Raw genomic sequence first — 21,417 nt, 5'->3', positions numbered from 1 at the left:
AACTACCGGAGCACCAGGGAAACTATATTTTTGCTTTACCTGAACGAAGACAACTTGCCTATCATTTATTTCAGAATACTTCAAGTTCTTGCTACACTTTCCGATTAGTTTTCATCATTGTTAACATAATCACTTATTCTAAACCAAAAATATAAGTCGTATGAAATACAAACAGTCTAAACCTGCCTGTGAGCTAATTTATATATCAGATATTTACTGAAAACTGAAAAAGTGCTTGGCCTTGTGGGGAACACAAGATCAATGAGGACAAGGTCCTTAGCTTGAAAAAGAGAATCCAGTAGAGGAATTAGGCCAACAAATGAAAAAGATACGTGACAACATAGGTTTAAATAAGATTTTAAGATAATAATCAAAGATGTGCATGTAGCGGATATCTATCAAATATTAATCACTTGGTTTAGAATACTGGCTGGGTTTAAAAAGAGAGAAAGTTGATCAGGCCAGGGTCAAGGTCCCTGGCCAAGCAGGCCCACAGATGTAGTCAATACAGGCTGAGTTCATTGCAGAATCAGGTCAAAGTTTCAGGACTGGAAAGTCTTACTGATAATCAGCTGTCTAAGTGGCTGAACAGAACCCCTTTCCCTGGCAGAGAAGCTAAAGTTTACCAAGCTAGCCCATTCCGGGGCTGAACCTGCTGTTCCATACGGAAAAATTAAGCCCAGAGCTCCAGTACAGCTTCTACGGTCAGGAAGCCCTCACTGTTAATGTCAGTGTAACTAGGTCCCATAGGTAAGTCTGGGTATCTTCTTGCTTGAGGGAAAGAGTTTGTTAAGATACTTCTACTAGCTCCTTGGGGAGGTTCCCCTGTTCCCTTTCTCCTCAGTCATGACTCTCTGGGTAAGGTGGTCCCAAAAAGGAGAATGGATCAATTGTGAATGGCCACAATTCCTCCCCTCATATATAATGACTATAAAAAGCCATCTCACGTGTCTGATTCTTTCTTCCTGAACAATCTCAGAATAGCTAAACGCTCTAACATGATGGAGACATTACTACAAGAAGCCACTCTGTCTTTCCATTATCAAATCCCCACGGAGCCAACAAGCATATCTAACTGCTGAAAGCATCAAGGGGCAGTTTGTAGTGAAAACTGTCTCCAGTGACCCTGTCATTTCCCGCAGCACCTGTGGGGTGCTAGTGTGCTTGTCAGTTATTTCCCCTCCAAACAAAATTATTTAAGAAACACGTGTCGATGTGTCCTTCTACTCCATATCCCTGAGATGTCCTCTGACCATCTGAACCTTGGCAAAAAAAAAAAAAAAAAAATGAGCCAAGAACTGACAGCCCTGCCATCCCCAGCACTCTTCCGTTAACTGCATTCTTCTGTCTACTGTGAGGAACAGACGCACTAACCAAGGGAATGCCCAACTAGCCAGAGGCTTTTGGATAGCTGGGGAGGCCTTTAATCATCCAGAACCCTCTCTGAGGTGTCCTAAGAAATCTGGCTGCTCAGAAACTCCCAGACAAGGCCATTCAGTCCTTGAAGCCACCTTTGAAGCTAAGAGAAATACCGGATTCTGGGATGTGGATGGTGACATGGAGCTACACATGTGCGGTTCCTGGAGCTGCCTCAGTGAGCCTCCGTTTAGGCCTAGGACACATCTCCTGTGCAAAGTGGAGACGCTGAGGGTTCTGACCCAACACCGGCCTATGGGTCCCCAGGACTGATCTAGATGATCATAATGAGTCCTTTTACTTCCTTGCTTTCCAACAAATGCCCCTCCCAAAGCTGGTAAGAACGTGGCTCATAAGAACCTTCCAGGTAACAAGGGCATATTCCTGGAGAAAGGGGAGGACGTTACTTGAGTGAGTAAAACGCGACATGAGCTCATTCCTCCAGAAGCTTCTGCCCAGCCAAGTTGTCAGGTCAGAGGCCTGCAGAGAAAAACATCTGAAACAAGAGCCAGGTGGGATAATCACTTTCCAGGTGTGCCCTGTTTAAGAAAAACCTTGGTACTGACGATATGATTCCGAGGTAAAGTCCCACATAGTGGCCCCAAGAAGCATGAATTGCAGTCCTAAACTCAGCAACTGAGGTCAGTGGAACTCTACTAACAGTAAGAAGGCTGAGCACTGAAGAACTGATGCTTTCCAACTGTGGTGCCAGAGAAGACTCTGGAGAGGCCCTTGGACAGCAAGGAGATCCAACCAGTCAATCCTAAAAGAAATCAACCCTGGATAGTCACTGGAAGGACTGACGCTGAAGCTGAAACTATAATACTTTGGCCACTTGATGGAAGAGCCAACTCACTGGAAAAGACCCTGATGCTGGGAAAGACTGAAGGCAGGAGGAGAAGGGGAAGACACAGGATGAGATGGTTGGATGGCATCACTAACTCAATGGACACGAGTCTGCGCAAGCTCTGGGACATAATGAAGGACCCAGAAGCCTGCAGTTCACGGGGGTTGCAGAGTCGGACACGACTTAGTGACTGAACAACAAGTAACAGCTGTCAGATTTAACAGTTACACTCCCAGTAAATGAGTGCGCCTACCATTCATAGTGCTATGAATTCTCCATTACAGAGTTCTAAGAGCTACATTCTGAGACAAGCTGGCTTCACTTAAGGAAAGAATCACAGCATAGAGGAAACACATGGCAACAGATGACCTGAAAGTAACAGGTAAACTACATGTGTTCTTAAGAACAGCAGCAAAAGCTGGTGAGAGAGAACTGGAGGCAAGGAAATCTTATTGAAGACTTCAGAGAGTTTAAAAGTGAAAAACACACCAGTAACTGATGATTCCTCTGACAACTGAAATACCTGTACGTCTAACACATAACTGCCAACATCATCAAGGTCAATGGAACCTCCTTGCAACAAAAGACAAAAGGTGTGAAAGTGATCATTTCTGTCAATATTTTGATTCTCTTGGGTCAGATTTTTGAAGGTACGCTTGCTCATCACCGTGGTAGAACCCGCTGGACACACAGTGGCTTTGTGGCAGAGGTTACCACACACTGTCAAACTGTATTCCCTGCTCTGGGAGACCATGTGAGTGGAAGGGCTTTGGGACCATCTGCGAAAGAGGGGAAGCCAAGGATGAACAGTTGGCTTTGGAATTCAATGAGACAGAACTCCCACACCACCCTCCTTGAGGGCAGATATAAAACAGCCTTTACCATGCACTTTATAAAGTCATCTGGTTGCTTAGCATTTGCAAGTTGAGACTTAGTTGTGAAAACAAACCACTCAAAAATACGTAAGTTAGTTTGAAAATATTCCCCCTAATTATTAGAAGAAATATTCTATGCACATTCTCTTCCTATCTCGTTGTACAAAATGTCCAGGACAGGCGATCTTATCGCCAAGAGTCCAGTTTAACCAGGGTTCACATTAAGCACTGGTCGGGTTCTTGCCTTGGGGTGGGAGCTGAGATGCATATTATGCTGTGTTCACAGATTGCAGGTGAAAGGAAAAGTCCCACATAGAAGCAGCTGGCTTGGAGCCATCTGTACGGGCACAGATCTACATGGCTTTCTGGCTAATAAATATCAAATGAAGAGGCATTTGAGTGAAATAAAAAATACACTGGCCAATGGGGAAGAACAACCGTATTCAAGTTAGGTAGAACAGTCTCATCAGTCAAAAGCTACAAATAAATCATTTAATATGATGCCCTCAAAGTTTCATCCATCGAAGCTTTGAGCTCGCTGTGGAATCCTGCCCGCTTACAGGATTCATGAGATCGTGAGTCCTCCCACTCCTATCCCAAGCCTTACCTGCGAGCAGGTGCACAGAGCTGAAGCTCTTCTCCAGTTTACCCAGGAGGACAGTGAGAAAACAGTCTGAAGCCAGAGAGGCCACATCCTGGGAGCTCTGATCGTAAACGACAACCTTCTGACTGCAGTCAAGGTCGACCTACAATGTAAACGTGAGGCTGTGAGGAGGGAAGGCGAGGAACACAGTCTCCAAACCGCCGCTGCTGAGGCAAGTGAACTGCCTCCTGTTTTCATTCATAATCTGAGTATCAGAGGGAGGGGATACAGGTATACGGATAGCTGATTCATGTTGATGTACGGCAGAAACACAACACTGTAGAGCAATTATCCTCCAATTTAAAAGTTTTTTAATATATTAAAAAATTTCTGAATAAAAATGAGACCTGGTCAATGTACTGGATATACCAGGCATACAAATGGTTTAAATGCTTGTGAAAATCAACTTTTATATGGCAAACTGTTTCTGTGTAACTGTGCTCACAACTCCTTAGTTTTAAATCCATAACACTACAAAAAGGGTATGAAAAGCATGTACAACACAACAGTATGCAACATAAACATACTGATTCTTGAGCTGAAGAAACACTTAAAAGTGATTTCTACATAGTAACATACCAGTTGTTTAGTAAAACTAAAGCATGAACTCATTTTTATTCCTGAACAAAAGAAATCGCCTTACCTACCACAAACATGAAATTTTGGTATCCTAAGAAAAACTTGCCTTGAAGATCCTTAACTTCTGATCATTACCTTCCCACAAATGAAAAGTACTTCTAAAATAATTAGTTTCTACTTCTTTTCCCAGGGCACTTGAAAACAATGACTCCCTTTCATTATGTTTGTAAACAACAAAAAACAATGTTCTGTGCATGCTCAATTGCTCAGGTATTAATTATTAACAACACATATGTAATATTATATTTATACATAATTACTAGTTGAGTATTAATAAAATATTGTATTAAACATAACTTGTGACTGAATTAATAAAACAATTTTTTAGCATTAACAGGAAAACATAGCACGTGATCAAATGAAAACAGGTTGCACCTTCCTGTACAGTTCAGAAAAATTCTGAGCAGGGACACTATTTAGAATTAGTGAATTATTTCGAGATACCATAAGGTACCAAAGTTTAAAAAAAGCAACTTCTCCAAATTACTTTCTCCCCTTAAAAAGGGGGCTTCATTTGAAATAGCTCCCCATTCAATATGTCCATTTATTTTCAAAACGAAAAAAAAAAAAAAAAGCAAGCACGTACCTTATGTTTGGCCGAGTGCTGGATGAGCTCCGTAATTAACACTTTGTCCTGTTGCAACCTTCGCTTCATAAGCTTGGAGCAGTTGATATTAATGGCTTCCAAAATGTGGGACGTATTGTATTCCACGAATGGCCGGCTATCAATTAGCAGCACTTTTTCCGTTCCACTTTCCAGCAGAGCCACCAGCCTCTCAGTAACAATCTGAGTTCCAATCATCTCATGGGCCATGACAACAATAAGGCCTCTTTTCCCACCTCTTCCTTTAATTTGCCACGATGATGTAATGGTGGTGTGCTCAAAGGCTCAGCCACTCCATTGTACTGAAGTGTATGAGGTCAGGCTGGCGGTGACTGGCGAGAGCAGAGTTAAACCCATTTTCGGCGAGAGCCCTCCAAGTGAATGTCTCTTTCTCTTTCCCGTTGATGTGTTCTCGCAAAGGCCTCCGTCCACAAAGCAGCCCCTCACATTTGATTCATAAAGAGATGACTGGAATAACCATTCCAACAAAAGATGCTTTGGGGCGGCCAGGGCATTACATCATTCTTTACCTCTGTTCCCTCGCTCCAACAGCTTGCCACGGGGCTGAAAAGCCTACACCGAGAGAGAATGACAGACGGAAAACAAAACACGGGGGTCAGAGAAAGAAAGAGCAGCGGATTAGAGGGACTGTATGATTCATAATATTTACTCCATTAATCTAATTCCATACTTGATGCACTGTTTCATGTGAACAAACAAACAAAAGACAAGTAGGTATGGCTTCAGAAAACATACCAACGATAATTCACTTTCACCTCGAAATATGAAAACTCAGAGATGACCAAAGAAGACACAGTCATGAATTATAGCCACCTGGGGGCCCAGAACTGATGGACTTATGGTACGAAATTAAAAAGTGCTATAAAAAGCCACTTCGGGTATCTTTATTCCAGATGGGTTTCCTTCATTTTATTTGCTTATTTCTTGAAAAGAGCATAAAGAAGAGCAGCCAGGGATCAGGTTAGCAATCCCGTGTTGTCAGGACAAAAAGTCTTTTCTGATAATGGGCGTGTGTGTGCTGTGAAGATTCCTTTAAACTGCCCTCTGGGAGAAGAGGCAGTAACCCGGGAGGTTCTGTAAATTTCGGCCACCTTTTAAGGAAGACGGGGGACAGGATGACCAATATGCTTGTCACACCAAGTGCTGAACTTGTGGCTGGGGGTCTGTGATGTTCTCACTCCTCTCCCGGCAGACCCACAGCTAAGACCCTGGCCTGGTGCCCTCCCACCACCTCGCAGTTGTCCTTTTCTTGTACCTTGTTTTTAGGAGTCTCATGGACTCCCAGCCTCAGGAAACTTCACACCTTCACTGTGGACTCGAAACCTAACAACCCAGGCAGGCAGATTTCTAAATAGTGGCCCTGACACTCCCTATCCTTTTGTCACTGTTCAGTCACTCAGTCGTGTCCGACTCTGTGAACCCATGGACTGCAGCACGCCAGGCTTCCCTGTCCTTCAGTATCTCCCTCAGTTCACTTCAGTTCAGTCGCTCAGTCACGTCTGACTCTTTGCGACCCCATGAATCACAGCACGCCAGGCCTCCCTGTCCATCACCAACTCCCAGAGTTCACTCAAACTCATGTCTATCGAGTCGGTGATGCCATCCAGCCATCTCATTCTCTGTCGTCCCCTTCTCCTCCCGCCCCCAATCCTTACTCTTCCTAAATTCCTAAGATGGACCTTTTTCTATTAACACTAATTGGAGTTTTGTGCCCACGGCTTAGACCTCACCCTGATCTTCACTATTCTCATGCTCCTATCTCCCCAGTCCATCTCTGCTTATAGGAAATGCTCTGCTACATTAAATGAGATGTCCACTGTTGGCATCAACTTCTAGAGGATAAACTATCTGACAGTAGATGTTTTGTATTGTATTTCTCACCTCAACAGTGCTGTGCACATAAGGTATTCAATTAACACTGTTACAAGTAAGTAAAATTCTGTTCCAAAAATGACTTAAGATACTGCATAACTCATATTTGATTAACTGATAGTAGAACCCCTCAGGGCTTCCCAGGTGGGGCTAGTGGTAAAAAATCCATCTGCCAATGCCGGAGACTTAACAGACATGGGTTCAATCCCTGTGGTTGCGAAGATCCCCTGGAAGACGAAGTGGTAACCCACTCCAGTATTCTTGCCTGCAGAATTGCATGGTCAAGGAGCCTGACTGGCTACAGTCCATGCGGCTGCAAAGAGTAGGACACGACAAAGGGTCCCGAGAGCACTGAGACCCTCTCAATCATCACTGAGTCCTGTTTCCCAGTCTCAGACTTACAGATTATTGGGTTGGCCAGAAGGATTGTTCAGGTTTTTCCGTAAGATCTTAAAAAGATTGACAAACTTTTTGGCCAACCCAATAGGAACTGAAGCCTGGAGAAGCAGGAAGAGATGGGATGGAGAGAGGAGTGGCCTTGCCCTTAACTTCGGACAAATCATATTAACCTCTCAACCACATTCTCCTCATATACAAAATATAGATATATAACATTGGCTCTGTCACCCCACAGAGTTTGTTTCGAGGATGAAATTATCTCAGTTATCCCAAGTGATTAAGTCAGAAAGCAACCTGTCATCACATAGAGGAAGGAGGGAGAATGCTACAACGATGCCAATGGTGAACACAGCTGCCTGGCAGCTGGAATCTGAAAGACATCCCTCAGCAGATAAAGACAGAGAAACTCCATCCTCCTCTCATCCAGCTTCAGCCAGGCTGTGCCCCTCCTCACAAGAGCCAGACACACATGGAGTTAGAAGGCACCTGAGGAACCACCTCGTCCACCCTCACATCTTAGAAATCAGCTCCATGTAACACACGGTTTCTCCGTTTCTCACCTTCATTACAGGAATGTATTGCTTTTAGTACAGCCTAAATGGCAGTCAAGCACAAAAGTCACCTCTACTACAATTGATTCAGAAATCAGAGCAGAGCATTTGTCCTCGTCAATCAACGAACGTCTGTTTGCAAAGCACCTACCCAGGGAGTTTCTGAACCACGTCCTGACTGGCCGGGGACACAGTTCACAGCCATGACAGGTCTTCTGCTCAGGCGGGCTGACTCCCGCCCTCCCCAAGGCTCCTACTCCCGGGTTACCCTATTTTCCTAAGAATCCATTCCTGCAACGAAGCTGCACTGAGATAGAGTGATGCGGGAGCCCGGGCAGCACAGAGGTGGAAACCCGAGAAAGGGAGCAAACGGACACTGACAATGGTCCGAGCCTCGGAGCCGGAGTGGCTCCTCTCAGAGGTACAAAGCAGTATCGGGACAAAGCAGTATCTGGGTTAGCAGATCCAGGCACGAAGCAGGGAGAAGATGGCAAAAACGTGAAAACTGAGTTAGAAAGCTCTTGTCTTTGTTTCCCTTCAGCCAAAAGCTCAGATTACTGAAGCTGAAGGCAGCTTCCGGCCAACTGGTCCACCAAGATGAAAACAGTCACTCCAGACACAGTGACTACAGTCTGTAGTCACAGACAGAAAAAGACCCTTTTCCTTACCAGGAAGAGGTCTGGTCAAAGTAGCCCTGACACGAAGATGTAATTGAAACAAAGAATGAAGGTGAACGGAGGATAAGTTACACCTTTCACGTTGTACCACAACCAGTTGGAGCTCTCTGATGGCACCTTTACAGGCACGTCTGATTTTCTGTGAGCCCAGGTGACTAAGGAGAGGCCGAGGCTGCCAAGGGGGTGTGGAGGGAGGGATAACAATAGCTGTCATCCTCGTTTACTTGCAGCTAGAGAATTCTGGGGAAATCTACCCTGTGCTACAACTCTAAGTTCAAAATTTTTATGAGGGATGGGATGGGGTGGGAGATGGGAGGGACATTCAGGAGGGAGGGGACATATGTATACCGATGGCTAATTCATGTTGATGTATGGCAGAATTCAACAATATTGCGTTTGCTGCTCTTTCTGAAGAATGTCAACACTCTGAGATCAGGAACACATCTGTGACAGGTTTGCTCTCAAAATCTTTGGCGGCAAGTAGGATTTAAAAGGGCTTCCCTAATGGCTCAGCAGGTAAAGAATCTGTCTGCAATGAAGGAGACACTGGAGACACTTGTTCGATCCCTGGGTCGGGAAGATCCCCTGAAGAAGGAAATGGCAACCCACTCCAGTATCTTGCCTGGGAAACTGCATGGACAGAGGAGCCTGGCAGGCTACAGCCCAAAGGGTCGCAAAGAGTTGGACACGACTGAGCAACTGAGCACTAAGTGACTAAGGATTTAAAAGACAACACAAGGGACTCCCCTGGTGGTCTGGTGCCTAAGACTCCTGTGCTCCCAATGCAGGGGGCTCAAGTTTGATCCCTGGTCAGGGAACTGGATCCCACATACGACAGCTAAAAGATCCCACATGAAGATCAAAGACCCCACGTGCCCAACTAAGACCAGATGCAGCCAAATAATAAAAGAAAAATACATCATTAAGAAGGAAAACCTCTTTAAAAAATGAATAAAATAAAAGATAAGACAGTATTTGATTGTTGCATCACCAAAAAGCTCATCTTATCCTAAATCTCTTCAAGACGGCAACAGGAATAAAAATTTTCAGATGGAACACAGCAGCCCAAGTGTGTATAGCAAACCCCAGACTGAGCCTTGCTCAGTGGACTTGTGCTCAAGTTCAGATTCTCAGAGAATTTATGGAAAGGATAAAATCAGGTGAGAAGTTTACTGTTATTAAACTACAAACTGGTCTTAAGTTTTTTTCCTCCAATAAAACAAAAGAAATAGGCAACAAGATACACCAAACAGGTTTTCAGCAACGGTTTACAAATAGAATCTTTTTTAAAAAGAATTTCACCTTCCTCTTTAAAAAAAAAAAAATATATATATATATATTTATTTATTTGGCTGCACTGGGTCTTCGTTGTGGCATGTGGGTTCTTGCAGCACATGGGATCTAGTTCCCTAACCAGGGATCGAACCCGGGCCCCCTGAGTTGGAAGCTCAGAGTCTTAACCAACAAACCGCCAGGAAAGTCCTCACATAGACCTTTCTTTTAAATTTATTTATTTTTAATTGGAAGATAATTGCTTTACAATATTGTTGGTTTCTGCCATACAGCAACATAAATTAACCATAGGTATACATATGTCCCCTCCCTCTTAAGCCTCCCTTCCATCTCCCATGCCATCCCACCCCTCATTAAAAAAAAAAGTGAAAAAACTCAAAAGGGGAGAAAGCAGCCCATGATGTCTAGAAGCAAGACCGTCTTGGACTCCAGCCATCTTAGTTCTACATTGGTTAAAGCTACTCTGCCTCATGTGCTGTGGGCTAACCCTGACAGAAATTCTGAGGTCTAGTATTTAGCAAAATATATTCAACAGAGAAACAAAAACAAACCAAAAAACTGTGCTCAGCAAAGCCAAGAAGGCAGTATGAGCTTAACGTGTCTTTCAGTCACCTATTCCTGTCTTGACCGTATTTTCTTACCCCAAAGCAAGGTCGCAACCTGACCAGCGGTGGCTGTAACGGGTTAGAGGTCGCCTGAATCACTGTCTAGACAGAACTAGGCGTGGAGACCACACTTGTCAGCACTGTAAAATCCAACCACCTTGCAGCAACTCCCGGCGTAGAAGGAAGAACCCATGTTGGAGAGGCTCAGGCTGTCTACACGCACCTCAAGGATGTTTACAGGCATCACCGACTCAATAGACATGAGTTTGAGCAAACCCTGGGGGCCAGAGGAGGACAGAGAAGCCTGGTGGGCTGCAGTCCATGAGGTCGCATAAAGTTGGACATGACTGACGGACTGAACAACAAGGATCCACAGACAAAGGCTGGAAGAGTAGCCATCCTGCCAAGACTAAATCCAAGGCCTCTGCTTCGGATGCGGGCCCCCCCAGGCAGAGTCCAGATCTGTGACAAGCCCTCACCTAGGTCCTGCTGATAAAGACCACTGTGCTCCTGGCACTGACTCAATGGAAGCCTCCTGTTCACGGTCACCTGTTCCACCAGCTTCCCCCAGCGCCCGACCCACCTGAGCTCCCCTCCCCTCTCCTGCGGCCACACCAGGTATCCATCCCAGACACACTGCTGCCACTGGGCTCCCGCATTCACACTCTGGGTTTAATGCTTCCTCCCGGGGCCCTGTCTGAAAACGAGGACTGTCCCCCACTGGAAGTGATGGTCCTGAGGAAGTGAGAATGAAGGCTGCCCGGATGGACTGGCTGAGCAAGAGAAACGTGGCCTGAGGCTGCTTTATTGTTCGTTTATTTATTTTTGACTGTGCTGGGTCTTCATTGCTGCTCTTGGGCTTATCTCTGATTGCAGTGAGTGGGGGCTACTCTCTAGTTGTGATGTGCTGGTCTCTCACTGTGGCGGCTTCTGTTTTGTAGAGCACAAGCTCTAGAGTTTCAGGACTCAGCAGTTGCAGCTCCTGGGCTCTAGAGCACAGGCTCAATAGTTGTGGCACATGGGCTTAGCTGCCCTGAGGCGTGTGGGATCCTCTTGGACCAGGGATAGAACCCATGTCCCTTGCATTAGCAGGCCGATTCTTTACGACTGAGCCACCAGGGAAGCCCTCAGAGGTTGATTTAATCTGAGAGCTAAGGAGAACTCATTTTTGGAAGGATATTTGCAATAAAGGTGGGCTGCAGCCAGGAAAGGAGACTCAGAACATAAGATGGGGAGTAATTAGTACATCCTGGTTTTCCTGAGCATCCGTCAGGCCTACTGCAACTCATTTAGTCAATTCACAAATGGTTACTGGGCACCTAATAGGTGCCATCTATGGGGTCACACAGAGTCAGACACGACTGAAGTGACTTAGCAAGCAAGCAAGCAATAGGTGCCAGGCACTGGTGTGGAAATGCAGCAAAAATGCATGAGACAAAAACTCATCCTCCTGGAGCTTCTAATTCAATTATCAGAAATGCATAATAAACAACAACAATAAAACATCATATGAAAGATGGTGATCAGTGCTATGGAGAAAAAATTAAGTAGGGAAGGAAGGAGAGTGGGGGTGCAGTTAAAGTTTGAACAGAGTAGTCAGAGAAGGCCTTGCTCTGATGGTTGAGTAAAGACCATGAGGGTGTGAGTGATGGCTACATGGATGCCGGGGAGACTAGTTCTCTATGTCAGGGCTCGAGGCCAATGAATATGTTGATCAGAGTAACGCTGAATGGGGTAAAGGCCAGGAAAAGATGTGGCAGGTGTTCAGTCTTTCTTTAGAACTATGTTATATCTTTTAGAAATGAAGCATTTTTAGCCACTTGAACATCCAACTTAAGCACTAAAAAAAGACATATATATATATATACACAAGAAGATATATATACACACACGGATATATAAGACACACATATATAAAAGATATATGTATATAAGACATATATATATAAAGTTTATATACAAAAAGTTTAGTATAGTTCCTTCTTTAAAACTACAAAGGAAGATGCTGTGGTTCCTATATTAGTGCATTATCTGGCAAAGAAATGAAAATAAACTGTAATAAGAAAGATCATGGCATCCAGTCCCATCACTTCATGGCAAACAGATGGGGAAACAATGGAAACGGTGACTGACTTTATTTTCTTGGGCTCCAAAATCACTGCAGATGGTGACTGCAGCCATGAAATTAAAAGATACTTGCTCCTTGGAAGAAAAGTTATGACCAACCTAGACAGCATATTAAAAAGCAGAGACATTACTTTGCCGTAGGTCCACCTATTGAAAGCTGTGGTTTTTCCAGTAGTCATGCATGGATGTGAGGGTTGGACTACAAAGAAAGCTGAGCGCCAAAGAATTGATGCTTTTGAGCTGTGGTGTTGGAGAAGACTCTTGAGAGTCCCTTGGACTGCAAGGAGATCAAACCAGTCAATCCTAAAGGAAATCTGTCCTGAATATTCATTGGAAGGACTGATGCGAAGCTGAAACTCCAATACTTTGGCCACACGATGTGAAGAACTGACTCACTGGAAAAGACCCTGATGCTGGGAAAGATTGAAGGCACTAGGACAAGGGGACAAATGACTGGATGGCAACATCGACTCTATGAACTTGAGTTTGAGCAAGCTCTGGGAGTTGGTGATGGACTGGGAAGTCTGGAGTACTGCAATCCACGGGGTCACAAAGAGTCGGACACAAGTGAGTGACTGAACAAGAAAGATTACTCTTAATGCTAACTTAATACAATTTCTCCAGCTCCACAAATGTACAGTATCTAGTAAGAGAATCTTGGCTTTATAGCACAGAATGCAGTAAAAACATCAAAAACACATTAAACAAGATGCGTGTTTGAATACAGCTATACATCGCTTCTCGGTCTTTTGGCTATATCAAGTGTGAATACAGCTATACAACAAGGAAATCATTTAAAGGAGCTTCACATTAAAATAAAGAAAAATGTTTTCAAGGAGCTCTCCGTGTCAGAAGGTGTATCAAATATGCACCATGAGACCTCTGTAAGCCAGACTGCTGTAGGCAGGGGGTTGGTGATACTAATACAAACTTATCATCTTTATTCATGCACCAGTTAGCTCACCCTCCCCTCAACAACAAAATTCCACTACAAAAAAGGTGTACTTTCCTGACAAAGAGCCCTCGTAGCTCAGTCAGTAAAGAATCTATCTGTGATGCAGGAGACCTATGTTCGATTCCAGGGTTGGGACGATCCCTGGAGAAGGAAATGGCAATACACTCCAGTATTCTTGCCTGGGAAATCTCATGGACAGAGGAGCCTAGTGGGCTACAGTCCATAGGGTCGCAAGAGTCGGGCGTGGCTTAGTGACTAAACTACCACCATTATGGACAAGGGGTATCTCTTCAAGGCCACCCCTCCTGACCTTGAACGTGGGGTAGCTCCTCTCGGCCGCCGCCCCTGGCCAGACATCTTGGAATGTGAAGTCAAGTGGGCCTTAGAAAGCATCACTACGAACAAAGCTAGTGGAGATGATGGAATTCCAGTTGAGCTATTTCAAATCCTGAAAGATGATATGGTGAAAATGCTGCACTCAATATGCCAGCAAATTTGGAAAACTCAGCAGTGGCCACAGGACTGGAAAAGATCAGTCTTCATTCCAATCCCAAAGAAAGGCAATGCCAAAGAATGCTCAAATTACTGCACAACTGCACTCATTTCACACGCTAGCAAAGTCATGCTCAAAATTCTCCAAGCCAGGCTTCAGCAATATGTGAACCGTGAACTCCCAGATGTTCAAGCAGGTTTTAGAAAAGGCAGAGGCACCAGAGATCAAATTGCCAACATCCACTGGATCATGGAGAAAGCAAGAGAGTTCCAGAAAAACATCTATTTCTGCTTCATTGACTATGCCAAAGCCTTTGACTGTGTGGATCACAATAAACTGTGCAAAATTCTGAAAGAGATGGGAATCCCAGACCACCTGACCTGCCTCTTGAGAAACCTGTATGCAGATCAGGAAGCTACAGTTAGAACTGGACATGGAACAACAGACTGGTTCCAAATAGAAAAAGAGTACGTCAAGGTTGTATATTGTCACCCTGCTTATTTAACTTGTATGCAGAGTACATCATGAGGAACGCTGGGCTGGAAGAAGCACAAGCTGGAATCAAGATTGCTGGGAGAAATATCAATAACCTCAGATATGCAGATGACACCACCCTCATGGCAGAAAGTGAAGAGGAAATCAAAAGCCTCTTGATGACAGTGAAAGAGGAGAGTGAAAAGGTTGGCTTGAAGCTCAACATTCAGAAAACTAAGATCATGGCATCTGGTCCCATCACTTCATGGGAAATAGATGGAAAAATGGTGGAAACAGTGTCAGACTTTATTTTTGGGGGCTCCAAAATCACTGGGGATGCTGATTGCAGCCATGAAATTAAAAGACACTTACTCCTTGGAAGAAAAGTTATGACCAACCTAGACAGTATATTAAAAAGCAGAGACATTACTTTGCCAACAAAGGTCCGTCTAGTCAAGGCTATGGTTTTTCCAGTGGTCATGTATGGATGTGAGAGTTGGACTGTGAAGAAGGCTGATCGCTGAAGAATTGATGCTTTTGAACTGTGGTGCTGGAGAAGACTCTTGAGAGTCCCTTGGACTGCAAGGAGGTCCAACCAGTCCATTCTAAAGGAGATCAATCCTGGGTGTTCATTGAAAGGACTGATGCTAAAGCTGAAACTCCAATGCGACAAGTTGACTCACTGGAAAAGACTCTGATGCTGGGAAGGATTGGGGGCGGGAGGAGAAGGGGATGACAGAGAATGAGATGGCTGGATGGCATCACCGACTTGATGGACATGAGTTTGAGTGAACTCCGGGAGTTGGTGATGGACAGGGAGGCCTGGCGTGCTGTGATTCATGGGGTCGCAACGAGTCGGACACGACTGAGTGGCTGAACGGAACTGAACCACCATTATGGTCAAAGTAAACAACCAACAATGAGAGAAGATCATGATATGTAAAGAGAGTAAGATCAAAGTACAGAACAGTAGATAAAGCAGAACCTCAAACACCCATATGTATACAAACACACAAACACATATATTAAAAACATCATAATAGTTTTGCTTGGGTGAAGTGAATGCAATATGTATTACATTCTTTTCTTTCCCATTCTTTCTTTCTGGAAAATGCACGAAAAAAATTAGAGAAAAGGCATGCCATCCATGCAGACCTGAGTCCTCAGTGGATCCAGTCCTCCTTAACAGCGTTGTCAAGAAAACTGGAGGTCTGGGAGAAACAGAAGATGAATAAGCGATATAGGAAAACTGAGGTCACCCTCGAGGTAAAAAGCTGAATCTCTACTTCACAAAAGGACTTACAAAGGACTATTTAATAATAATAATGCTGGGGGGTGAATAAAATTAAACTCTAAATCACACACTTGTGACCATAAAACTGGACTTTTAAAAGAGGTCAGCTGATATATTCAAAATGGATAACCAACAAGATCCTACTGCAGAACACAGAACTCTGCTCAACGTTATGCGGCAGCCTGGATGGGAGGGAAGTCTCGGGGAGAATGGATACACATATACGTATGGCTGTGTTTTTGAATTGTGGTGACGGAGAAGACTCTTGAGAGTCTCCTGGATAGCAAGGAAATCAAACCAGTCAATCCTAAAGGAAATCAACCCTGCATATTCAATTAGAAGGACTGATGCTAAAGCGCCAATACTTGGGCCACCTGATGCAAAGAGCCGACTCACTGGAAAAGACCCTGATGCTGGGAAAGATTGAGGGCAAGAGGAGAAGGGGGCAACAGAGGATGAGTTGGTTGGATGGCATCACCAACTCAATGAACATAAATTTGCGCAAACCCTGAGAGACAGTGAAGGAGAAGGGAGCCTGCCATGCTGCAATCCATGAGGTCACAGAGTCGGACATGACTTTACAACTAAACAAAAGCAACATATCTATGCCTGAATCCCTTTGCTGTCCACCCGAAACTATCACAACACTGTTGTAAAATAATGTACAAATATATTTGGAGCATAATCAGCTATACTCCAATACAAGGAGGCTTTCAAAAGACCAACAACATTAAAAAAAAAAAAAAAAGAAGTCAGCTGTGGTGTGACTGTTTCAATACAGAAAGTTTTTTCTGTATACAAAGGACTCACAGCTAGCTTTCTCTTTAAAATTAATATATTCCCTAACACTCTTAACCTGTATTTTAATTTATAAAGTTTCCAAAACAAGCCTACTTAAAGCATCACAAATGAAACACAATGTGACTTTTACTCCTCTCGGTGGAAAAGCACAAATTCTTCTAACAGAGTCTTTGAGCAGCCCCGTCGCTGTCCTCAGCTCCAAAACAGACGTGCACAAGACTTGAACAGATTCCAGACTCGGCCTTCAAGCCTGGACCACACCTGCTTCCAAGGCCCCAAAGCTAAAAATAACCCTGGGGCCTCACAAACGGGACACCGGCCAGGCTGGGGGGAGCTGCCGGCCCCCGGCTCAGCTCCACCGACAGTGAAAGCGGGGCTGCAAAGCTGGACAATCACAAGACCCTCCATCACAGGCTCCTGTCTGTCTCTCCGTGCCAACCATCTCCTTTCTAGGCCAGCTCAGTTTCTCTTCCCCTGGATGCCAAAACTAACCCTAGGGGCTCAGAAACAAGTAGGCTTTAGGGTGCACTGATTTTATTTAAAAACAACAACAACAAATCTGTTGACCAGAACTCAGGAGACTTTGTTCCTAATTTCAGCTCCTTTGCATAGATGCAAAAATGTCATAACAAGAGATATATCCTCCAAAAAAAAAGAGAGAGAGAGAGAGAGAGATCCTCCAGCCTATTGTTTCCTCACCTGTGATCCTGTAACATTGAAGGATTATTTCACTAAGAACATGATAAGATCGAGGATTCCCAAGTGACTCAGTGGTAAGAAAAATCCGCCTGCCAAAGCAGGAGATGTGGGTTCAATCCCTGGGTCAGGAAGATCCCCTGGAGAAAAGAATGGCAACCTGCTCCAGTATTCTTACCTGGAAAATCCCATGGACAGAGGAGCCTGGTGGGCTATAGTCCATTGGGTGGCAAAGAGTCCCGACACAACTGAGCAACTGAACAACAAGATGATAAGCTCACCACCAGTGCATGTCAGGCCTTAAGTAAGCGGCCCCGACAAGGACACAGCATCAGGGTTGATGTGGTCACTAAGCAGCCGTCTTGAGGAGCTACTTTACATCCCACAACACGGAAGTTACAACGGGTAACCCCTGGACAGTGGCTCCACAAACAGCATGGAGAGCAGAGAATTTCCTCTGTGGTGGGGGATTTCCAAGGTTGGTTCCGAGACAATGACTCTCGCTTCTCTGCCAACCCTGGAGTTTGCAAGATTCCCCTCTGGGGCCGTTAGGCTACCAGGTAAGGAAGAATGAGAGGGAAGGAGGCCAGGGAAGGGGCAGCGGCAGCCCGCCAGGCTCCTGGGCTCATCTGAGTCACTGAATCTGTGTTCTTACTTCCCCTCCCGAGGCCGGGGCAGTCGCAGTATCAGGAAGCTGCTTGTGCTCAGTTCCTCAGTCAAGTCCAACTCTCTGCGACCCCGCGGACTGTAGCCTGCCAGACTCCTCTGTCCATGGGATTTCCCAAGCAAGAACACTGGAGGGGGTTGCCATTTCCTCCTCGAGGGGATCTTCCCGACCCAGGGATTGAGCTTGTGTCTCTGCAGGACAAAGTGGGTGACAGGGCCAGGACCTGGGCTGAAGAATCACAGCCCAGAAGGAGACCGCAGAGCAGCCCAGGCGCTCCCCAGACGGGAGTCAGACTGAGCCTACCCTCATCCCATAGTTCCTTTCTCCACCTCGTCCTTCCCTCCTTCCAGCTCTTCCCCGTCGTCTGACTCTTACACCACCACCTCACAGCATCGTCTGTGCTCCTATATGTTCTCAGAAGCCTTGACGTTGCCCTCTCTCCCTCTCTTCTTCACAGTCACCTTCCTTTCTCTCTTCCTGATGAAAACGAAGCCTCCTCCTTTCTACAGTTTACCCATTATCATTAATCCATTTCCTTATTTCAGGAGGATCTGCCAAGGCCCCGTGTGCGTTGCTGTTATAATGAGTAAACCTAAGTGCTCAAGACTGCTTTGAGGTAGTCATCCGTGGACTCAGGTGTCTGGCCAACCTTTAAAATCTTTTGATTATTTACTACTGTAAAATAGTTTTATTTTGGAGGAGAGAGGTAAAACATTTCCAGTGTGGTGTTTCATACGTGGTCATCCTGAGTAGAGATGATTACCCTGGGATCTTACATTCTCATTAGCCCTTAAATGCCCTGATGATTTAGACTGTTGTTGTTGTTCAGTTACTAAGTCGTGTCTGACTCTGCGACCCCATTGACTGTAGCCCACCAGGCTTCTCTGTCCATGGGATTCTCCAGGCAAGAATACTGGAGTGGGTTGCCATTTCCCTCTCCAGGGGATCTTCCTGACCCAGGGATCCTGAATCTTTACCACTGAGCCACCAGGGAAGCCATTCTCTATATTAGCTAAGTGAAAATTATTTTGTAGGCATCCTTAACCAAAATAATTAACAGAATCATGGGATATATCCAACAGCAACTTATTAGTATGAAAAAATGAGAGAGATTTTCAAAATGTAATTACCTATCTCTATGACAACTGTGTTCCAAGGCAAACGGCATTCAAATGTTTTGCAGACAAAGCAACCTAAGTATATATGTTTTAGTACAGGGCCATGTTCCTTTTCCAAGTGACCTTCAGTATCAAAGACCACATTTTCAAAACTAAAAGCAAAATGATTACAAATATAGTAGACTTGCCACAAGTGATTTTAATATAAAGCAGACTACAGAATTCTCTATTAAGTAGTTCAATGACTTAAAAAACCAAAATATCCAATTTCATCATCTCCTCTAAAATGCAGTCCATGGCATATATCCTAAGGATAACGTTCATAAGGCTCTACTGTTTTATCCCATTGTCCAGATTCCTAAATGAGTTTAAAAGAAACCTATCACAATTGATATTAACACATGTAAGCATCACAGAGGACTAAGCACAGTGCAGTCAATGTTCATTTTTTTCTCCTGCAAAAAGTGCTTGTTTCAAATTCTAGGATTGAGGACTGATCTGTAAAACTATTGGAAAAAAATTAAATGGGTTAGTAGAATAGATATGTTCATTTACTGAGTGCCTACCATATTCAATTTCCTAGAGAGTAACTGCTCACTTCTGTTTTACCACAAGAATTACTTAGGAGCTTGATTTAAAAAAAAAAGATAAAAATAATCACTCAGACCCCACCCCTGAAGTTGATTCTCAAGAGTCTGGAGTGGAGACTGGGAATTTGCATTTTTGACAAATGCCCCAGAAGGTTCTTAGGATTGTTTTTAAATACATTAAGTTTGAAAAACATTGTTCTCAAGACACATTCGTGTCTCTTAATGTTCACATTCAATGAGTTGTCAAGACCTACTGAGTGCCGAAGAATGGATGCTTTTGAACTGTGGTGTTGGAGAAGACTCTTGAGAGTCCCTTGAATTGCAAGGAGATCCAACCAGTCCATCCTAAAGGAAATCAGTCCTGAATAGTCATTGGAAGGACTGATGCTGAAGCTGAAACTCCAATACTTTGGCCACCTGATGCAAAGAACTGACTCACTGGAAAAGACCCTGATGCTGGAAAAGACTGAAGGCAGGAGGAGAAGGGGACAACAGAGGATAAGATGGTTGGAAGGCATCACCAACTCAATGGATGTGAGTTTGAGCAAACTCTGGGAGTTGGTACAGGGAAGCCTGGCATGCTGCAGCCGGTGGGGTCACAAAGAGCTGGACAAGACTGAGTGAATTGAATTGATTTTCAGTCTCTCTCACCTGGATGGTGGAGAGGGCAATGGCAACCCACTCCAGTACTCTTGCCTGGAAAATCCCATGGACGGAGGAGCCTGATAGGCTGCAGTCCATGGGGTCGCAAAGAGTTGGACACGACTGTGTGACTTCACTTTCACGCATTGGAGAAGGAAATGGCAACCCACTCCAGTGTCTTGCCTGGAGAATCCCAGGGATGGCGGTGCCTGGTGGGCTGCCATCTATGGGGTGACACAGAGTCGGACACGACTGAAGCGACTTAGCAGCAGCACCTGGATGGCATAAAGGTGTGAAAGCTGTGTTCAAAGTGTACATAATGGCAACAGTAGCAGCTGCTAAAGGAGGAACAAGCAGTCAGCTAGACCATTCCACTCTCACAGATGAAGCAGGACCTCCATTTAATCTGATGTGGGACTTCCGGTAGGTTAATAATATTCCTTTTACAAAATGTGAAGTATTTGTCCAAAGTCACACAATTCATCAACGGCAGAACAGAAATTTGAGTTTCTATGACAGAGCCTTCCACAACGCTACAGAGCTTACCAAACATTTTGCAAATTTTAATGGGCTCCTGAAAGGCACAGAAAGCAACAGATTTCAGAGACTTCCCTGGTGGTCCAGTGGTTAAGATTCCACACTCCCAATGCAGGGGGACATGGATTTGATCCCTGGTAGGGGAACTAAACTCCTGAATGCCTCATGGCATTCAGAAAGAAGAAAGGGAGCAATAGATTTCAAAAGATGAAGAACAACACGCCCCGTTTAAACGCTTGACGTGCATGGCTGTGAAGAGAAGTGGTCTCACCACAAGGCCAGCCCGTCACATAAACAGCCGTGTACAGAGTGGAAAAGAGTGGAAAACAAGACAGTGAGGCAAGAAGCCCTCACAGAACACTGCGGGAGAAGGAGGAACCCTGGAAGCAGAAGTCTGTCTGCGTCACGGGTCACTGTGAGAACACAGTATGCAGAAGAACCATATTTGTACATTGGAACATTCACTAAAAAGCTAATGACTTAAAACAGGATCAACGAGAGGAGTATTTTGGTCAACACAGTAGTTCTGAACCTTGGCTGCACATGAAGTCACCTGTGTGTGTGCGTGCTCAGTCGTGTAC

At 44.7% G+C, this 21,417-nt stretch overlaps 1 protein-coding gene across 4 annotated transcripts in view; it reads right to left on the bottom strand.

The window, feature by feature from the left end:
* Window positions 1-21,417, bottom strand: part of DUSP16 (dual specificity phosphatase 16) — a 96,416-nt gene that overhangs the window by 48,365 nt on the left and 26,634 nt on the right. For all 4 annotated transcript variants that reach the window (XM_055395419.2, XM_088837314.1, XM_088837313.1 and 1 more), the window contains exons 3-4: window positions 5,007-5,597; window positions 3,746-3,884 (exon numbers count right to left, since the gene is read on the bottom strand). In XM_055395419.2, the coding sequence (XP_055251394.2) occupies window positions 3,746-3,884; window positions 5,007-5,234 (367 nt within the window). In that variant the 5' untranslated portion in view covers window positions 5,235-5,597. The remainder of the gene's footprint in view (window positions 1-3,745; window positions 3,885-5,006; window positions 5,598-21,417) is intronic.

Source organism: Moschus berezovskii, chromosome 6 (assembly GCF_049115385.1).
Source record: "Moschus berezovskii isolate FMDL1 chromosome 6, NW_MosBer_1.0, whole genome shotgun sequence".
Lineage (NCBI taxonomy): Eukaryota > Metazoa > Chordata > Mammalia > Artiodactyla > Moschidae > Moschus > Moschus berezovskii.
This window is presented reverse-complemented; position numbering and strand designations above follow the sequence as displayed.